The sequence below is a fragment of the Hyperolius riggenbachi genome, chromosome 10 (genome assembly GCF_040937935.1).
Source record: "Hyperolius riggenbachi isolate aHypRig1 chromosome 10, aHypRig1.pri, whole genome shotgun sequence".
NCBI lineage: Eukaryota > Metazoa > Chordata > Amphibia > Anura > Hyperoliidae > Hyperolius > Hyperolius riggenbachi.
In genome coordinates this window covers 28,988,452-29,008,433 of record NC_090655.1, presented here as the reverse complement: position 1 = coordinate 29,008,433, position 19,982 = coordinate 28,988,452, and the positions used below count along the sequence as shown (strand labels likewise).

General features: G+C 41.5%; 1 protein-coding gene across 1 annotated transcript in view; it reads right to left on the bottom strand.

Annotated features, from left to right (window-relative positions):
- The window catches only part of LOC137536634 (alpha-2-macroglobulin-like), a 143,179-nt gene that overhangs the window by 68,766 nt on the left and 54,431 nt on the right, over positions 1 to 19,982 (bottom strand). Inside the window, exons 14-17 of the mRNA XM_068258884.1 lie at positions 18,210 to 18,365; positions 13,838 to 13,975; positions 11,360 to 11,471; positions 6,537 to 6,615 (exon numbers count right to left, since the gene is read on the bottom strand). Coding sequence (XP_068114985.1) covers positions 6,537 to 6,615; positions 11,360 to 11,471; positions 13,838 to 13,975; positions 18,210 to 18,365 — 485 coding nt within the window. The remainder of the gene's footprint in view (positions 1 to 6,536; positions 6,616 to 11,359; positions 11,472 to 13,837; positions 13,976 to 18,209; positions 18,366 to 19,982) is intronic.

The following is a 19,982-nucleotide window of genomic DNA, read 5'->3' as shown; positions in this document are numbered from 1 at the left end:
ACAATAATCAATCAGCGATCAGAAGGAAATGGAGTGTGGGTGTGTGTACACTCAGACAGTGAGTGCACGCACGCAGGAGCTAGTAGCCTATGAACACAGTGACTGAGTGTCCTAGACTCCTAGTACAGTAAGAGTAAGTAGTAACAGTAAGTAGAACTAACTAATTACGATAATCAATCAGCGATCAGAAGGAAATGGAGTGTGGGTGTGTGTACACTCAGACAGTGAGTGCACGCACGCAGGAGCTAGTAGCCTATGAACACAGTGACTGAGTGTCCTAGACTCCTAGTACAGTAAGAGTAAGTAGTAACAGTAAGTAGAACTAACTAATTACAATAATCAATCAGCGATCAGAAGGAAATGGAGTGTGGGTGTGTGTACACTCAGACAGTGAGTGCACGCACGCAGGAGCTAGTAGCCTATGAACACAGTGACTGAGTGTCCTAGACTCCTAGTACAGTAAGAGTAAGTAGTAACAGTAAGTAGAACTAACTAATTACAATAATCAATCAGCGATCAGAAGGAAATGGAGTGTGGGTGTGTGTACACTCAGACAGTGAGTGCACGCACGCAGGAGCTAGTAGCCTATGAACACAGTGACTGAGTGTCCTAGACTCCTAGTACAGTAAGAGTAAGTAGTAACAGTAAGTAGAACTAACTAATTACAATAATCAATCAGCGATCAGAAGGAAATGGAGTGTGGGTGTGTGTACACTCAGACAGTGAGTGCACGCACGCAGGAGCTAGTAGCCTATGAACACAGTGACTGAGTGTCCTAGACTCCTAGTACAGTAAGAGTAAGTAGTAACAGTAAGTAGAACTAACTAATTACAATAATCAATCAGCGATCAGAAGGAAATGGAGTGTGGGTGTGTGTACACTCAGACAGTGAGTGCACGCACGCAGGAGCTAGTAGCCTATGGACAGTGACTGAGTGTCCTAGACTCCTAGTACAGTAAGAGTAAGTAGTAACAGTAAGTAGAACTAACTAATTACGATAATCAATCAGCGATCAGAAGGAAATAGAGTGTGTGTTGTGTGTGTACACTCAGACAGTGAGTGCAGTGCGCACACGCAGGAGCTAGTAGCCTATATGAACAGTGACAGTGAGTGTCCCTACGGGTACAGTAAGAGTAAGTAGTAAGTAAGTACAACTAACTAACAATAATCTATCAGTAATCAGAAGGAAATAGAGTGTGTGTACACACAGACAGTGAGTGAGTGCACACACGCAGGAGCTAGCTAGTAGCCTATAAACAGTGACAGTCAGTGAGTGTCCTACTCCTAGTACAGTATAACTACAATACTATTAGTAAAGGACAGCAGAAATACTGGTATAGATGAGAGAAATAAACAGAGGACAGCTGCCCACAGAGGCAAGGCCCCCCTGAGGCCTAAACCTGTAAGCTTGCAGCAGCTGCCTGTCTCTAATGTAACACACAAGCTACTAACTAAAATACAATGTCTATCTAACTAACAACAATATAGGTGTATATGGCAGGTGTAGGTGAGCAAAAACGCTAGGTAAATGATCACAATAGAGCACTTGCTAAGCCAAAGCACAAAGGAGCAACTCTCTCTCTGTACAAGTCTCAGGCAAGCATGGAGAAACGGAACATGGCGGCCGCTATTTATAGGGTAGGGGCTGGCCAGGGTCCCCCTCTGTGATTGGCTGCCGTCAGAGGGCCTGGGAGCCCTCTGATTGGCTCTAAGGACATCAATCTGGGCTATGACGCTATTCGAGCTCGGTACCGAGCTCGAATAGCGCCGAGTTGCTCGAATAGCTCGAATAGTGAATGGGCTATTCGAGTGTACTCGGATAGCCCATTCGAATAGCTCCAGCTATTCGGAGCTCGAATACCGAGCTCGAATAGCTGAAAAAGAGCTCGAATATTCGAGCTACTCGAATATTCGAGCTCTGCTGAGCACCACTGATGGTGAGTTTGCACAATCTCCTCCTTGGTGCTCAGATAAAGCTCACCTTGATTAGGTAGTGTATGCCGGTGCTCTTTCTCTGCAGGTCCACCACTCCTGCCAAACAAATACTTCACCACTATAGAAAAAGGCACTCTACAAGCTTCAAACTTGTGATTGTGATTTATTGAGCAAGACACACTACATGTTACGAGTCTCCTGACACTTGAGGAAGGGTCAGGAGACTCGTAAAATGTAGTGTGTCTTGCTCAATAAATCACAGCCGCAAGTTTGAAGCCTGTGGAGTGCCTTTTTCTATAGTGGTGATGTATGGTGAGCTTTCCTGATGCTTACCACTCCCCCCATTCTCCCTTCTGGCTGCTCGTTTCCCTGCAAATATGTTGTTCCCATCTCCTGGCCGACCCGGTTGGGATTATCACGTTCCTACCATGCCTGCATGCGTACTATAGCATGCGTTCTCCGCCTGGGACTGCTCTGTGCATGCATGTGACGTCATTGGGATTGTGCAGAGTGGGCCGGGGCCCAGGTTGTAGTACGTGTGCAGGCATGGTAGTAACGCGTAATAATCCTGACCGGGTCGGCAAAGAGATAGGGACAACATGACAATTGCATGTAAATGAGCAGGCAGAATGAAGAACGGGGGGAGCGGTGAGCATCAGGAAAGCTCACCATACATACCAGTTCCCCCCATTTCACATCTACATTTGGGCTCTGGTACCCTGTAAGTCCGTTTGAGAAATTTCCTTACTACTTAAAGCAAACCTGTGGATTTTGCTACAGCCTTTTTTTTAGGGGGGATACTTACCTCAGGAGGGGGAAGCCTCCCGAGTTATCTCCTAGAAGATCATTTTCATATTCTCTTTAAGATAACTTTTGAGCATTGTAAAATTTTAAAAGGGTACCAAAGGTGTGAAAATATCACCTAGGAGAAAACTAAATTAACTTTTCTCATGAGTTTTCTCAGAGTAGATATTTTTAAACCTTATCAATAAAATACTTTTAAAGTACCCACCAAGCAAAAACATACTCAAAATAAGTTTGATTTTAGGGTTGAGCTTTCGGATTGGGACAGTTCTAAGTTCTGAAGTTCCACATCGGAATTCGTCCAATTCGAGTAAAATCAGGAAACTCTGAATTTACACTGTTATACACTTACACTAGTATCGCCTTCTGTTCTAAAACTTGGCTTCAGAAACAAGAATTTTCAGAAAATAGCATTAACATGGTGAAAATTGGCTTCTAAAGCAAGAATTTTCAGCCCACATTGATGTCAGCAAAATGTCCGCCAGATTTCCAGGTCCCCGGAGGCCACACTTAAGTGGCAGAATGAGCATTTTTTTCATATGAATGGGGGTCAAGGGGACACCAGAGCATACCCTGCCCTGGTCCCCTGGACCCCTGATCCATGTGAAAACTGCTTGTTCTGCCACTCTAACGTGGCCTCTAGGGACCAGGGATTACATGGTGGCCATTTTGTTGGTGTCACTATGTGCCAAAAATATTTGTTCCAGAAAAAAAAATGTGTTGCCTTCAGAACACGAAAATCAGAAATCAAAATGTGCAATTTGCCGGCAGAACACTGAATTCAGACGAATTTGGAATTTGGCTGTTCCAATCAACCCCATTTAAAATCACCTTATTACCTACTTTTTAGTACATTTTAAATTACTAAGTACTGAGAAAATACTTTTTAGATAAGGCAAAATATTATTATTAACTCAGGAGAAAAGCTAATAGAATATGACCCATTGGCTCTTAAGCGCACGCACACATTGAAAATAATTTTATAACACTAAGCAGAAGAAATATATAGTATGAAATGCTTTATTAAGCACTGACCCTGACCCCAGGACATTAAAAGCACCATAGAAGCTCTTATTGCTCAACTTCGTCATCTAATTCCAAGCGCCAAGTGCATTCATGAAAATATTTTAAAGAGACCTATTCAGGAGGTCTACAGTTGGGGGTAGATGGATGGTTGACACCCTACAGGAAGTGATGTAAAACTTCCAGCAGGTATTGACAGATGCTAATCAATGAGGAAGTCATGCAATACAGTAGTTTGTCAGTGCAAAATAAATCCAACCACTGATAGAGGATAGGAAAAATAGGGCATGACATGTAGCTGAAAAGCAGCTTGACGAAGGACTTACCGATCAAAACAGTGGGCTGTGCTTGTATTTAGAGATGGCCCGAACGGTTCGCCGGCAAACGGAAACTGGCGAACTTCCGGGGTTCGCGATCGCGGAGAACCGCAAACTTTTCCGGAAGTTCGATTCCCCCCCATAGTGCATCATGAGGGTCAATTTTGACCCTCTACATCACAGTCAGCAAGCACATTGTAGCCAATCAGGCAACACACTCTCCTGGAGCCCCATCCCCCCTTATAAAAGGCAGGCAGCGTCACCCATTTGACTTACTTGTGTGCCTGCAGTAATTAGAGAAGGGAGAGCTGTTGTGCAGAGACCTACAGGGAAAGCTTAGTTAGGCTCTTGTGGACTTCTTAGCTTGCTCCTTGCTGATTCTTATTGCTAAAAAAAAGCACCCCTCAACAGTTCTTTTGAGAGCTAATCTTGTTCTTGTGATCTATTTGTGTGTGTGTGTGTCCCACAGACACTTGTGTTGCATAGAAAGCCTTAGTAATTCCTACTGTGTGTGCCACTGCCAGGCCCAGCACATTCAGTGACTACCTGTGTGTGTGACAGGTGCACATTGTAATACCCATCACTGCATATACCTACCTGTTGTTCACTTCAGTGCACTCACCTACCTACGTGAGCGCACACAGTGTCACTGTGCCTGTCTGGTACCTGTCTGTGTGTGACAGGTGCACATTGTAATACCCATCACTAGAGATGGCCCGAACCTCCGACTTCCGTTCGATTCGCGCGAACTTTCGCAAACTGCAATAGACTTCGATGGGGAGGCGAACTTTGAAAACTAGAAACACTTATGCTGGCCACAAAAGTGATGGAAAAGATGTTTCAAGGGGTCTAACATCTGAGTTTTTGCATGGATGAGTGGGACAGATGTCAAAAGTCGCAGGGAAAAATCTGGATTTGACGCAAAGCAGCGTTTTAAGGGCAGAAATCACATTGCATGCTAAATTGGAGGCCTAAAGTGCTTTAAAACATCTTGCATGTGTATACATCAATCAGGGAGTATTATTAGAGTACTGCTTCACACTGACACACCAAGCTCACTGTGTAATACCCTGCAAACAGCTGTTTGTGTAGTGACGGCCATGCTGGACTGGTGTGCACCATGGCCAGAGTGCAGGCCGAGGCGGTTTTCAAGCCCATATGGTCGACGGGCTGTGGTAGCTCAATGATAGAAAAACAGTGACTGTCAGGTAGGTATATGCAGTGATGGGTATTATAATTTGCACCTGTCACACACAGACAGGTACCGGACAGGCACAGTGACACTGCGGGCACTCACATATGTAGGTGGGTGCAGTGACTGAAGTGAACAACAGGTAGGTATATGCAGTGATGGGTATTGCAATGTGCACCTGTCACACACACAGGTAGTCTCTGAATGTGCTGGGCCTGGTTGGCAGTAGCACACACAGTAGGAATTACCAAGGCTGTCTATGCAACACAAATGTCAGTGGGACACACACACGAAAAAAAAATTGGATCACAAGAACAACATTAGCTCTCAAAAGAGCTGTTGAGGGGTGCTTTTTTAACAATAAGAATCAACAAGGAGCAAGCTAAGAAGCCTACAAGAGCCTAACTAAGCTTTCCCTATGAGAGTCTGCAGCAGCTTTCCTTTCTCTAATTACTGCAGGCACACGAGTGAGTCCAATGCCTGACGCTGCCTGCCTTTTATAGGGGGGGGGGGGTGGCTCCAGGAGTTAGTGTAGCCTGGTTGGCTACAATGTGCCTGCTGACTGTGATGTAGAGGGCCAAAGTTGACCCTAATGATGTAGTATAGGAGGCAAATCGAACCATAGCAGGCAAACTGTTTGGGCCATCTCTACCCATCACAGCATATACCTACCTGTTGTTCACTTCAGTGCACCCACCTACCTACGTGAGCGCACGCAGTGTCACTGTGCCTGTCTGGTACCTGTCTGTGTGTGACAGGTGCACATTGTAATACCCATCACTGCATATACCTACCTGACAGTCACTGTCAATGATGAGATAAACAATTGTATCTATCCTCCTACTCCTAAAACAAATTATTTTTTAGATATTTTGCAGTTTTATTGTATACAGTGTTTTTACTGCTTAGTTGTCTCTGCGCAATGGCACATTCACTGAAGTATACAAGAGCTAAAATCTATGAACTATTGACCATTTCTATCGCTTTTCTGCTCTCATAAGCCATTTACTGCTAGGAAAGTAAGTTATGGATGTAATTATTACCCTCACCCTTATCAGTGAGGGTTATGCTATAGTCCGACCCAGTCCTGACCCTTGAAGAAACTGTCAGTTGCATACCTGATCTTTCACTCTTTCAGGCAGAGAAAGAAAAAAAGGAACACAGCATAGTCATTTCTATGCTTGGTGCTATACATACACATGTCTATCTCATAATGTCACATGTCACCTCGGGTGTTCTTTAAATAATCATAAAATAGTACTTACTCCACTTCCACTAAATCAAACAGCCAGGTGTCTGGGAATTTAGACCTTGTGCGATGCTCCCTTTTCTCCTCCTTTTTACCTAGAAAATACAGATTAAAAAGTTAAAGCAAAAATACTGCAAAGCAACAAAAAGCTACTGAGTGAGGTCAGATTAAAAATAATACCGATACAACATGCATTAGTCCAATATCCACATCCCAATCTGGTAAAAGATGAAGACCAAAGTGAGCTGGTTTACATATGTTCTGGCTGTTCCTCCGACCACTAGAGGGAATGTTTTGCTATCAAGCTGCTTTATCTATGAATTTTCCCTTTATGTTAACAGAGCAGCTGTGGACAAAGTGGCTTGTCTTCCCAATATGTGGCCATAAGGAGCATTCCGCCATATGTTGGTAAAACTGGTTTGTGCAGAGAGTGCACAGCAATTTTTTACTGGTGCTGCTGGTAGTTAGGTAGCGAACGTTACACAATTAGTCTGACCCATGTTACCCAGTTAACCCCTATGTTGCCAGGGTAACGCAAGATACAGTTATAGTGTAGCATGTGCTATCTAGGTAATGTGGGTTGCGCTAATTGCAACGCATCTAAAAGCAGCACGAGAGAAAGTAAAAAAAAACCTAATTAAAGGTATATAAATAAGTTACTGAAATGTGAAGGCAGCAACAATAGTTCAGGGGAGTGGAGGTGGAAAGACAAACAACACACGAGGTTGAGTAAAAGGATCTCAAATTTTGACAAATTGGCCCATATGCAATTCACTTTTCTCCTGAATTTTCTCCTAGGAGAAAAATTGCTAACCTCTTTTTTAAAATAACTTTTCAGCACTTTTCAATTGAAAAAGTGCCAAAAAGTAGATGAAAATGTACTGTCAAAATTATTTGGGGTATTTTCTTGCTTGCTGGTGATTTAAAAGCCATTTTATTGAAAATAAAAAGTTTGAACATATCACTTAGGCAAAAACTCAGGAGAAAAATTGAATTGCACATGTACCCTTGTCTTCTAGACTGGCTACCTCTACCTATCAAGATATTCTGACAACTAGACAGACATGCAAAGTATTAGACTAGATAAAAGTCTTTCTCTCTCGCCAACACACTTTCTGTACCCAATTCGTAAAGAATGAATAAACAGTGAAAATCATGTAATAAAAAAGTGCTTTATTTTTACAATAATTAGTATGTATACATGATTTAGTCAGTGTTTGCCTATTGTAAAATCTTTCCTCTCCCTGATTTACATTCTGACATTCATCACATGGTGACATTTTTACTGCAGGCAGGTGATGTCACTGGAAGGAGATGCTGCTGGCTTTTTTGGCAGCTGAAAACAGCTGTAAATAGCTGTTATTTCCCACTATGCAACAAGGCTCCCACGGTGTGATGTCAGATCCATGGTCCTGACATCACACTGTGGGAGGGGTTTCACCACAATATCAGCCATACAGAGCCCCCTGATGACCCGTTTATGAAAAGGAAAATATTTCTAATGGGAAAGGGGGTATCAGCTACTGATTGTGATTGGGATGAAGTTAAATTCTTATTTACGGTTTCTCTTTAAAGAGGAGCTGTTAGGTATAGGGTCTCAGAGAAAATAAACACATATATCAGTAGCTAAAGATTGGCTGTACTTACATTACATATGCATTTCACTGTCCACGTTTGGATTTCACAGAATTTGTATATAGTATATGCAGAGATAGATGCTCCTGACAGCTCATGGCAGGCTCCATGTTTGTGAAGCCAAATGTGTCGTCATGTCCTGCCTGCTTCTGATCACAGATACACTCGTTCTTGAACAACACGGTGTGCAGTGAATATTAATGAGCCATGTGGCTAGGAACAATAGCTGACTCCTGCAGTGTAGTCTGCCCGGAGATTTATCAGTGCTACGCTCTGTACTGATTACACAAGCTGCTGTACCGTCTCATTAGCAGCCGAGGGGAGGGCCCCAGAATGCTTTGCAGTTTAGCTGCGGCTTGCGTCTTTATGGGTCTATAACAGAGGTTAAGATAAGCACACATCAAAGGTAACTGAAATGTTTATCTTCACTAATGGCTTTTGAGCTTCCTTCTAAACTGTTTAACACAGGAGAATAGAGGTTTAAATTAGCTTCTGCAGCCTGACAGTTACTCTTTAACTGATGCTTTCAATGGCAATACCTAATAATGATAAGTTATGTGACGTAAACTAAGTGCTATCACTGGTTACTTTTCATCTACAGAACGCATATACAGAATCAAAAATCACGCTTATGTGTTTATGTCATTTCTATGTGGACTAATTTTGTGTATTTTATTCTCTTTATTGAACCCATGCTTACTATTACTAATTAAAAGGTGTTCCCCTTGTGCATTTTGATCTCCAATTTAGGTATGTTTGTTTTTTTTGTTACAATAAATTCTATTAATTTTCAAGTAAAAAAAAAAACAGTTTAGAACAAGTGAACAAACATCCAACTTTTTTTTTTTTTTTGTATTACAGATGAACAATTGTTTTGTAGGTATCCCTTGAATGACACCAGATATCGAATTGTTATCATATTTGTACATTAGAAATAACTGGCCAGTTGGTCGTAGTCAGTCAACTTCGCTACGCTGGAACTACGTGTAGTTTTACGCAATTACGCTTCGCCAAAACTAAGGCTTCGAAATCAAATATTCGCTTCGTATGCATTTCGTAGACTTCGCGTTAAAATACGCAATTACGCGTAGTACGAAGCGTAGTGTATGCGGATGCTTATGCCCGTATGCAGAAAATTTTACGCATTAATTCCCTTTAATTGCTTATACCGGGAACTCTTCTATGCGTACATTCCCTTTTCCAATGCGTAAATTTGTAAGCATACAATCGAATGCGTAAAATTTGACGCGAGTAATGCATTCGTAGTTCATTACGCAATACAGATGTTAAGTATGCATAGTAGGCGTAAGCTATGCGTAGCGAAGTACCGTAAGCGTAGTTTTGAAATTTCACCTACAAACTACGATGCGTAGATGTGGACTACGATGCGTAAATTAGCACTTGCGTAGTTTCTGCTCATCCCTGAGGTGTGTGGTGAAACAGAGACTGTCAACTGACTTCCTTAGTCTCTGTTGCTTTTTTTTTGTCTTCACTGTTCTGAAGAAGGGGACCCTGAGTGGCCCCGAAACAATTGTTAAGTTAAGTGTTGACATGTGATCTGGAAATAAATTACGCTTATTGAGAAGCTGGTGTGCTGACCAACCATCTTTACTACTTGGATTACTGGGGTGTTGCTTAACACTCTAGGTCGTGCACCCAAAGAACTATTAGGATAAGTGTGTCGCTCTGTACCTTCCTACTACTAGTCTCTGTTGCTGACATCAGTGCCAGCAAGCTAATATTCTACAGTTCTTTCATACCAACGAGGTATGGGAAGATACCAATCCAGGAGTAGCTATTACTCAAGAGTGAAGTCCCTTTTTGGTTGGACAACTAGTTGAATCAATACTGTAACTGACTGTAAAGGCCTAGCAATGGCATTGTGCACCAGTATTTTCTATTTCTGATAAAACGTTAGAGTATCATATATTTTTAAAGTTCATTATATTTATTGCATCCTGCAGGTATCCTTTAAAGGACCACTATCGCAAAAAAATTGTAAAATTTTAAATATATGTAAACACATACACATAATAAGTACATTTCTTCCAGAGTAAAATGAGCCATAAATTAGTTTTTTCCTATGTTGCCGACAGGTTTTGGACTTGTCCATCTTCTCATGGGGGATTCTCAGCATGGCCTTTATTGTTTATAAAGGCACTCTCTGAAAACGATTTATACAAAGATGCTGGCCCGCCTCCTTGCTTGTTGCACACTTCTTTTGGCTATTGGACGGAGCAACTGCCATTTACTAAGAGCTTTTGAAAATAAAAAAAAAAACTTGAGATCCCCCATGAGTAGATGGACAATTCTAAAACCTGTCAGATTTCTACTACCTGCTGTAAGTGACAGCAACATAGGAAGAAGAAATTCTGAAAGAAATGTATTTCTGATTTGTATGTGTTTACATGTATTTTAACTGCTTGCCGACCACTCCACGCCACATTGGCGTGAACGCGGCAGCAGCCCCAGGACTGCTCCATGCCAATTGGCGTGAATGGCCTGAAATAGGGATTGCAGGAGAACGCTTGCTGATGCATCTCCGCTCTGCTCCGTAAGGCTCCGCTCCGCCTTCAGTCTCCGCCTTCACAGCCAGCGGCGATCCCTGCTCGGAGACTGTTAGACAGTGAAACTGCCATCTATTAACATTGTACAGCACTGTGATCTACAGCAGCGCTGTAGTGGAGACAGCTGTGTGAAAAGGCTGTCTCCTTGGGCGACACAGAAGCGATTGGCGGTGATAGGCTGAAGCCTTTCACCACCGATCGCTGTGATAGGCTGACGGTGGGGAGGGAGGGAAGGAGGGAAAATTAAATTAAAAATAAGTAAATTTATTTAAAAAAAAGGGAAAATATATTAAAAAAGCAAACATCTGGGGAGCAATCAGACCCCACCAACAGAGAGCTCTGTTGGTGGGGAGAAAAGGAGGTGGGGGGAATCATTTGTGTGCTTTGTTGTGCGGTCCTGCAGCAAGCCCTTAAAGCTGCAGTGGCCAATTTATGAAAAAAGGCCTGGTCACTAGGGGGGTTTAACCCCGCGGTCCTCAAGTGGTTACATTTTACAATTTTTCGCGATAGTGGTCCTTTAAGTGTGTATTTGGAAAAGAGATGGATGTAGAATGAACATCTTATGAAAAATCAAAATGGCTATGCTTGTTTTTTTTCTATCTAAAGAATAATTTGGAGTGTGGCCATAAGAAAGTACCTGACTGGGCCGCCTTTAGGGTTCCTGAACGAGCAACCACCTCCTCCTCCTGTTCGACACATTTCAGTGGTTTTCTGATCTGAGTGTTGGTGAATATCTTAATATTATTCTCCTGCAATAAAAGAAGTTATTAGACCTCCTGTAAACGAGTCAAATATCCCATCGTCAGAAGGTGTCATCTCCCCATCTGGTCCTTCAGCTTTAGTTAATGATGAAGTAAGGAAGGACCCAGAGCAAGTTTGCGAGTCCAGAGTCATGGACTGGGGCATGCTGTTCACATTAGAATATAACAAAATGTCTTATGTTCTATCACACCCATTGTCCGATGTACAAAATGTGGGTAAAATATTCATGCTCACCCATTGCATGTACATTTTATTGGTGTTTTGCAAGCAACATGGGGCCTGGTCCAATTTACTTTTACTTCTAAGTTTTCTCCTAAAAGATAATTTTCATCTTCTGTTTAAAAAGTAACAAAAAGTAGGTGAAACAGTGCTGCCAACATTATCCTGAGTATTTTCTTGCTTGCTGGTGGCTTAAAGGACACCTGAAGTGAGAGGAACATGGAAGTTGCCATATATGGTTCTTTTTAAACAATGCAAACTGACTGGCTGTTCTGACGATCTTTTGCCTCTATAGAAAAAAACAAGAGAAAATCCTTCAGATCCTTAGGATTTTCCATTTTGTCTGTGTCTATCTTGAAGCCAATCCTGACATAATTATCTCCCTCACTTTCCTCTGCCTGATTGTGTATGCATTGTCCACCCATTCCGAATATTCAGACACTCCCACCCGGGTCTGCAGTAGAAAGTGCATTGAGAAATATTGGCCAATCAGAGAGGAAAAGAGGTGTGGGAGGGGAAAACAGGCTGGTGACATGGGCCTTCGGCAGTAAAGAGTACAAATCCGGCCCTGTATGCAGGACATTCTATGTGGATTAAAGAAATGGATGAGGACACATGTTATGTTTGTTGCCAATAGCACAATAATGATAAATATGAACTTTACTATGGCTATTATAGAAAGTTTTTATAGAGTTGAGGTCTGCTTGGATGAGTGTGTACTTCAGTCTATGCTAATTTGGGATTGATTCACAAAATGTTTGTCATAGCTTATTGTTCCTTACCTATTTCTTACCAAAGCCCATATGCAACAATTTTTTTCTCTTGAGTTTTCTCCTATAGATAATTCTTCTCTGCATACAGGGGCATAACAATAGACCCTGCAAGGGATGCAGCTGCAGGGGGGCCCAGAAGCCATAGTGGGCCCCGTCCTAAGAGACAGACAACTAAGGGCAAGGAGAGAAAAAAACCTTCTGTTTTCTGCACAATTGTTCGAATGACTACATCTGCTCAGACACTGATAATGAATCATACAGTGTTTTGTAGACATAAGTTTTGTAGACAAAGATTTGTAGACAGTCCCTATTCAGTGTGCAAGGGGAGGGGGCCCCATACAAAGTTTTGCAGTGGGGCCCAGTGATTTCTAGTTACACCCCTATCCAGGCCTGGCCCAGGCAGAGGCAAGAGAGGCTCCAGCCTCAGGGCGCAGTGTAGGAGGGGGGCGCAAAACTCACTCAGCTATCATTCCCCTATTGTGTTTGAAACAAAGAGAAATAATAAAAGGGGATATATGGCAGTGACTGGCTGCTAGCCAGATAACTAGAGATTAATGTGTTGGAGGGTTTGGGGCCCTGGGGCGCCTCTTAGTCTAATAGCAATCAGTGTGTGACAGCTGGAGTGGAAGGGATGAAGGGGCGCACTTTGGTGTCTCAGCCTTGGGTGCTGGAGGACCTTGTCCCGGCTCTGCCCCTATCTGCACAGTAATTTTTGAGCAATTAGATTCATGTGAGAAAAGTGCGTAGAGCAGAGGACTTAATGCACAGTCCTGTGGACACCAGTGCCCAGGGTAAGGGTGGGGGGTGTGTGTTTTTCTAACCTGACAGCTTGAAAGTTGAAGGTGATTTGTAAGAAAGACCAAAAGCCAGTTAAATATGGAGGGAACAAGACCTAGTGCATAGTTTGTTGATCAGCTAGCTAGGTACAATGGAGTTAAATCCTAAGCTGTAGTCAAAAATTAAAGAATTACCGTGACAGATGTGAACATGCAATATCAAAGTTTTTTTAGTATTTTGCACTGGGCCTAAAATGTGTTGTGTGAAAATATCTCCTGTGAGAAAACTAAGGAAAAATTCAATTGAATAAGGACCCTTACCTATAAAACATTTTTTTAACACTTGTCATGTAAAAAAAAACAAAAAACTAACAAACAAAAAAAATTGAATAATTTCTTCTGAACTAGCTTTACTTTGATATTACTTTTCTCACCTTGCTTTTAGCACATATGTAACATTTCTTGTTTAGCTACATGCAGGACCCATAAAAGAGCACACATTTAAAATAGTTTAAAATAAAAAAGTAACATAAATGCCCTTTGAAAAACATTTGAGTATGTTTAGCAATACACGTACAACCATACCTCGAACATCCTTGCAGGATCGATTTCATATCGATTTACAAGTGTCTGGTTTTCTGGGCACTCATGTTGCCGAGCCTCCTGGAAACGGGCCACAAACTGTGATGCAGCTGATTCCTGTTTTGCTATTATGAGATTACCCTGTAGTAACACAATCAATTTAAAAAGCAATATGAGGGAAGACGTTAAATCACTTAACCAACTACTAACACATACATAGGAACTTGATGGCAACACCAGGTTTGAGACAGGCCACACATGGCAAGCAGTATTTTAGTTTTCTGGTGTCCTTTTTAAAACCTCACCTTTTAATTCCCAAAGTGTATTCCCTTGTCCCAATACTTCCCTGTTTTTGAGGTCTTCTACACATGTTTCCTGCTCCTGCTCTCTCATTACAATGCTTATTATCTGCAATACCTACTCAGCCTACTACTCTGAACTCATTCACAGACATACTCAGCCACTCTTTCTTGACCCTCAAATTACCTAAGCCTGACGGCCTCGCATCTTCCACTAGCATGCCAGATTGCAGGAAATCTCAAGAGCTATACCCATGCCAAAAGTCCTGGGGAAAAATCTGGATTTCACGCACAGCAGCGTTTTAAGGGCAAAAATCACTTTTTATGCTAAATTGGAGGCCTAAAGTGCTTTAAAACATCTTGTATGTGTATACATCAATCAGGGAGTGTAATTAGTGTACTGGTTCACACTGACAGACCAAACTCACTGTTTAACGCACCGCAAACAGCTGTTTGTGTACAGATGAAAACAGACAATAAAGTCAATTCTGATAAGGGATAGTCAGAAATGCCTGTTTTTGATTCTGTGGAAATTCCAATTTCTGCCAATTCCAATTTCCGGTTTTCAATTTCCTGTTTTTCTGATTTTTTTCGATTTCAGATTTTCCAATTTCCAAGGAGTATGTTAGTTGTCATTCTTTGCATCAGAAAATGCAAAAAGATGACATTTAAAAATGGAAATCAGAAAATTGGAAATTAGACAGTCTAACTCCCAAGTCTGTGAGCATTGTGCAAACAAGGAGTCTTGTCTCAGCTTACAACCTCCCACCCCATTCAGATGTTCTGTTTCACTTAAGGCATCTTAATGACATGTATTTATGCTTGACAAATAACAATGTATACCCCTTTGATGTTGCATGTATATAGCTGTCTGTTCCATCAGCTTGCAAGCAAACAGATTCGAAGCCCGACAAAGACTGCAAAGCCGAAAGCTTGCTTATTTTTATTATTTTAAGTTAGCCAATAAATGGTATTCTCCTGATTTAAATCTTCTTGCTTTTACTAATGGCTAACACGGTACAATACCCTACTGCTACTAAATTGGTAAAAATGTAATCTTGTGATTGGTCTAAAATTACTGCAGTCACTGGCGTAACAATAGGGCCTGCCGCCCCTGCTCCCACGGGGGAAGGGGGGGGGGTGCTCGCTCTAGCGTCTGTTGTCACTTCCGGAAGTGACGTCACTTCCGGAAGTGACGTCAGCCGCTAGAGCGAGGAGTATGCGGTGGAACGCACGGAAGGTATGTATCTGACTGCCGCTGCCCACTGCCCACGCTGTAACTAGGGATGCTCGGAATGCCAATTTCCGATTCCGTGGTAAATCCGCATTCCGCCATTGCCAATTACCAATTCTGCTTTCCGCTACCAATTTCCGCATTCCAATGCGGAATTTCCGCCGGAAATAGCGGAAATTCCGCCCACCTTTAACATAAATTTTCTCAAAAACTATAAGGTCTTTTTGAAAACTTTTTTTTGCATCTTGTTCAGAAGATTCTGTTTAATAACAGAATAATAAGGGGGCTTTGCTATTAACCGCTAAAGTCGGCAGATTTTTACCTTATAGTAAAAATCCGCCGACTTTAGCGGTTAATAGCAAAGCTCCCTTAAGTCCTAGAAACACCAAATTTTCAGGGTTTATTAAACTGAATCTTGTGAACAATATGCAAAAAAAGTTTTCAAAAAGACCTTATAGTTTTTGAGCAAATCGATGTTAAAGTCGGGTGGAATTTCCGCAATTTCCGGCGGAAATCCGCCTACTGCACTTGCATTACCGATTTCAGCATTCTGATGCGGAAATGCAATTGCCGATCGTAATTTCGAAAATTGCATTTCCGTGGAATCCGAATGAGCATTCCCTACTAGCTGGAGGGGAGCGCAGAGAGGAGAGCCCCGAGGTGAGGGAGAGGGGGGGAACTTCCCCTCTCCCCGCCGACTGTGGCCATGGCTTTCCCATTATGCTGCCACCCCTCTAGCCCCCACAAAGCGGCCCCGAGCGGGCCCCGGGGGGGGGCGCTCTGAAATTCTGCAGGGGGCCCGGTGGGGCCTAGTTATGCCCCTGACTGCAGTAATCTAATTTTTGCAGAGAAATGCTACATTATCTGATTGGTCCAATGCTTCTGATTTCTGTGATTGGGCTAAAATTAACAAGTTACAGATGGCTGACGCCCGCGCCCCCTCTAGTCGCCAACTGGATAAACAGAGTACCTCCCTACCATATAAAAAAACTCATCTATATTCATAGAGGCAAATTTCATCTTATATGGGATAAGTGGAAGCATTAATATACAAGTATCCCTACCTCCCTATCACTCAATCATCTATATAAGTGCGTATACGCTCACACTGTCTGGTGCTGTTAAAACAATCAATAAGCCCCAATGTCTCCTTACAATCTTGCTGCTATAAATATGTACATCTTCTATGTCCCTGTAGTCTCCCATCCAGTCCACATACTTTACACATGTTCATATTAGCGTTAATTGTGTTTCAGGCCGAAACCTCAAGTATGTCTTTATAAATATGTGGTTTTCAGCATATTTTTTTGTTTATCCGCAAGTACATATATCTGGTAACTTAACCACTTCTGGACCAGCACCCTCTGCCCCCTTAAGGACCAGAGGGGGCTGGAGGGTGCTGGTCCCGTAAACTGGCGCTTCCCGACGAATCGCCGCTAAACTCCGCCGCTCCCGCCGGGCACGTCGCTCTGTCCCCGCTGCAGGCTGCTCTCTCTGCCGTCGGTATGACGGCAGAGCGCTGTGCGCCGGTCAGGAGCCGCTTTCATTGGCTCCTGACCCTGTCACTCCATGTAAGCCAATGGGAACGGCTTACATGAATGACAGGGCCGGGAGCCAATGAAAACGGCTCCTGCCCGGCTCACGGTGCTCTGCCGTCATAGAGGCGGCATGGCAGCAGATTTCCGTGCAGACCGAGCGGGGACAGCGGCGGAGAAGGGCAGGGGCGCGCGGTCAATGGGACGTAGAGTTTACGTCCGGTCAGAACCGCAGCGGCCCCTGCCCGCCGTAGATTTATACCGCGGCGGTCCGCAATAGGTTAAATACATCTCTATATATATATTTTCCACCTGCTTAATAACTTGTTGTAATATGTTTCTTCTTTGCAAGCATTAAAAAAAGCCTTGTTTTGTTTAAAAAAATTTTTAACAAGTTACAGTAAATCAGATTTCCGCAGAAATCCAAATTCCAATCGGAAATGCAGAAATTTCTATTCCATGGAATTCAAATCCCTAATTCTGATGTGAAAATGACTTTAGATTGCCAGCAGTTCAGCAAGTTTGGCATGCGTACGCTTTGACCTCATTGCATTTGTATGAAAATAAATATGTTAGTGGATTTCGCAAACACAACTTTTTACAAGTTATGAGAAATTAATGTTATCTGCAAAATCATAATTATGATCAAAATCTTTCTTTTGAAAATTACTTTAAAATTCACGAAAGCACGTTTACCCATCATGACCAGTAGTGATGAGTAAAAGTGCCGATATTGTTTTCGCATTATAATGTAAAATTCGACAAAAATGTCATCAAAAATCATTTTGTAGCACGTTTGTGATTTTTTGCAAATTTTGCACTAAACCTCCTTAGCGGTAAGTCAGACTCGAGATGGTAATCCCGTGCATGAGTGAGTTATATGCAGGAGCTGCTGCAGATCTCTCTGTGGTATGTTTTTTTCTTGTCTTTAGGGTCTAAAAGTTTGTAAAAAAAATTGCATGGCTTTAGACCCTCAATCTGGAAATAGTCATAACGTCAAGAAGGTTAAAAATAAATGTTTTTTTGTGCTTTTGAAGATTTTTGAAATCAAATTAACGATTTCCTGCATTGTCCAGGAAAATTTGGATCAGAAAGAAAAATGTGCTTCCTTTGACAATATTGCAAAAATATTTCTCGATATTAGCATTTTTGATACTTTGGTCAATAGTCACAAGCCCGCTGATGACCAGCACTAAAAAAATAGCTGACGTGTGTGTTTTAATTTGTGTAAATCAGACATATGTCACATGAGATCTCCTGTGTAGGGAAAGAGAGACATAAGGAAACGATAAGAGATCTAAACTTACAAAGGTTTCTGCAAATGAATGAATTGCCAAGGGATGTTGAAGCAGAAATCCTTTGTCCAAGGACCGCACGCTGCAGTAAGACCCAGGCTCTGCCGTCACTCCCAGATCCACCTTGTCCCCAGGATGAACTTGCTCTTTAGAGAACTTGAGCTCAACCTGGTATAAGAATAGCAAAAATTAGAAAACATGAATAAATATCCAATGTTTGCCTTGAAAACAAAACCTAAAATTGACCATCATCAAGCTGCATAGTAACCATATTCAAACATAACTGCATGAATTCAGGTTTCCAGTTAATTATTACTTGTCTAATCCTGGTCTATTTCATCATTTTTATTATCAACTGTAAGCTAATATTTTGGTACATTTGAAAACAAAATTGAAGCACAGAACTGGCTTTATTGTTTCTAATTACCTTAACCACTTCAGCCTTTAGTGTTTTTTTCACCTTATGCATCTGAGCAATTTTCACCTCCCATCCATTCGCCAATAACTTTATCACTACTAATTACAAGGAAATTATCTATATCTTGTTTCTTCTGCCACCAATCAGGCGTTCTTTGGGTGGTACATTTTGCTAAAAACTATTTTATTCTAAATGCATTTTAACAGGAATATTACTTTAGCTTTTAGTGTCGTTTCACCTTATGCATCCGAGCAACTTTCACCTCCCATTCATTCGCCAATAACTGTATCACTACTTATCACAATGAAATGATCTATATCTTGTTTTTTTCGCCACCAATTAGGCTTTCTTTGGGTGGTACATTTTGCTAAGAATTATTTTATTACAAATCCATTTTAACAGGAAGATTTAAAAAAAATGGAAAAAATGCATTATTTATCAGTTTTCGGTCATTATAATTTTAAAATAATACCTGTTACAGTAATTAAAACCCATGTATTTTATTTTCCCATTTTTCCATTTGTCCCAGTTATTTTATTCTCCCATTTTCCTGGGTTATTACACCATTTAAATGTATGGCACCGATATTTTATTCGGAAATAAAGGTGCATTTTTTCAGATTTGCATCCATTACTTATTACATAATTTAAATAACAGCAATATACTTTACTACATACATATTAAAAAAAACAGTTCAGTCCCTAATGTAGCTATTCATGTAATTTTTTATTGTATATATATATATATATATATATATATATATATATATATATATATATATAGATAGATAGATAGATAGATAGATTTTTTTTTTTTTACAAAAAAATGATGTGTACCTATCAGGGAGTGTGGCAGGTAAGGGGTTAATTTTAAAAGTTAAAAAAAATGTCATTAACTGGAAATTTTTATTTACAGATGTAATTTTACTATTTGGCCACAAGATGCCCTCACAGCTCAATTCTGCATGCAGAGAGTTCCTCCGCAAAGCGGAAGTAATGAGTGAATGGGACAGAAGAGGATTTGTGAAAGACAGAACTGTCTCGTTGACGAGAACTTTGTTCCCATTCATTGATCTCCGGGCTAACGGAAGGCGGCAGGAGCACACGCGGGAGCATGCACTATCGCGTGCACTAGGCAGAGGCAGCAGTGAAGCCTATCTGGATGCATATATTGGTCCAGATAGGATTAAGTGGTTAAAAAAAATGGGAAAAATTCTTTGTCAGTTTCCAGGCATAATAGCTTTAAAATAATACGTGCTACCATAATTAAAACACATATTTTATTCGCCCATTTGTCACGGCTAGTACACCATTTAAATTATGTCCCTATCACAATGTATGGCGCCAATATTTTATTTGGAAATAAAG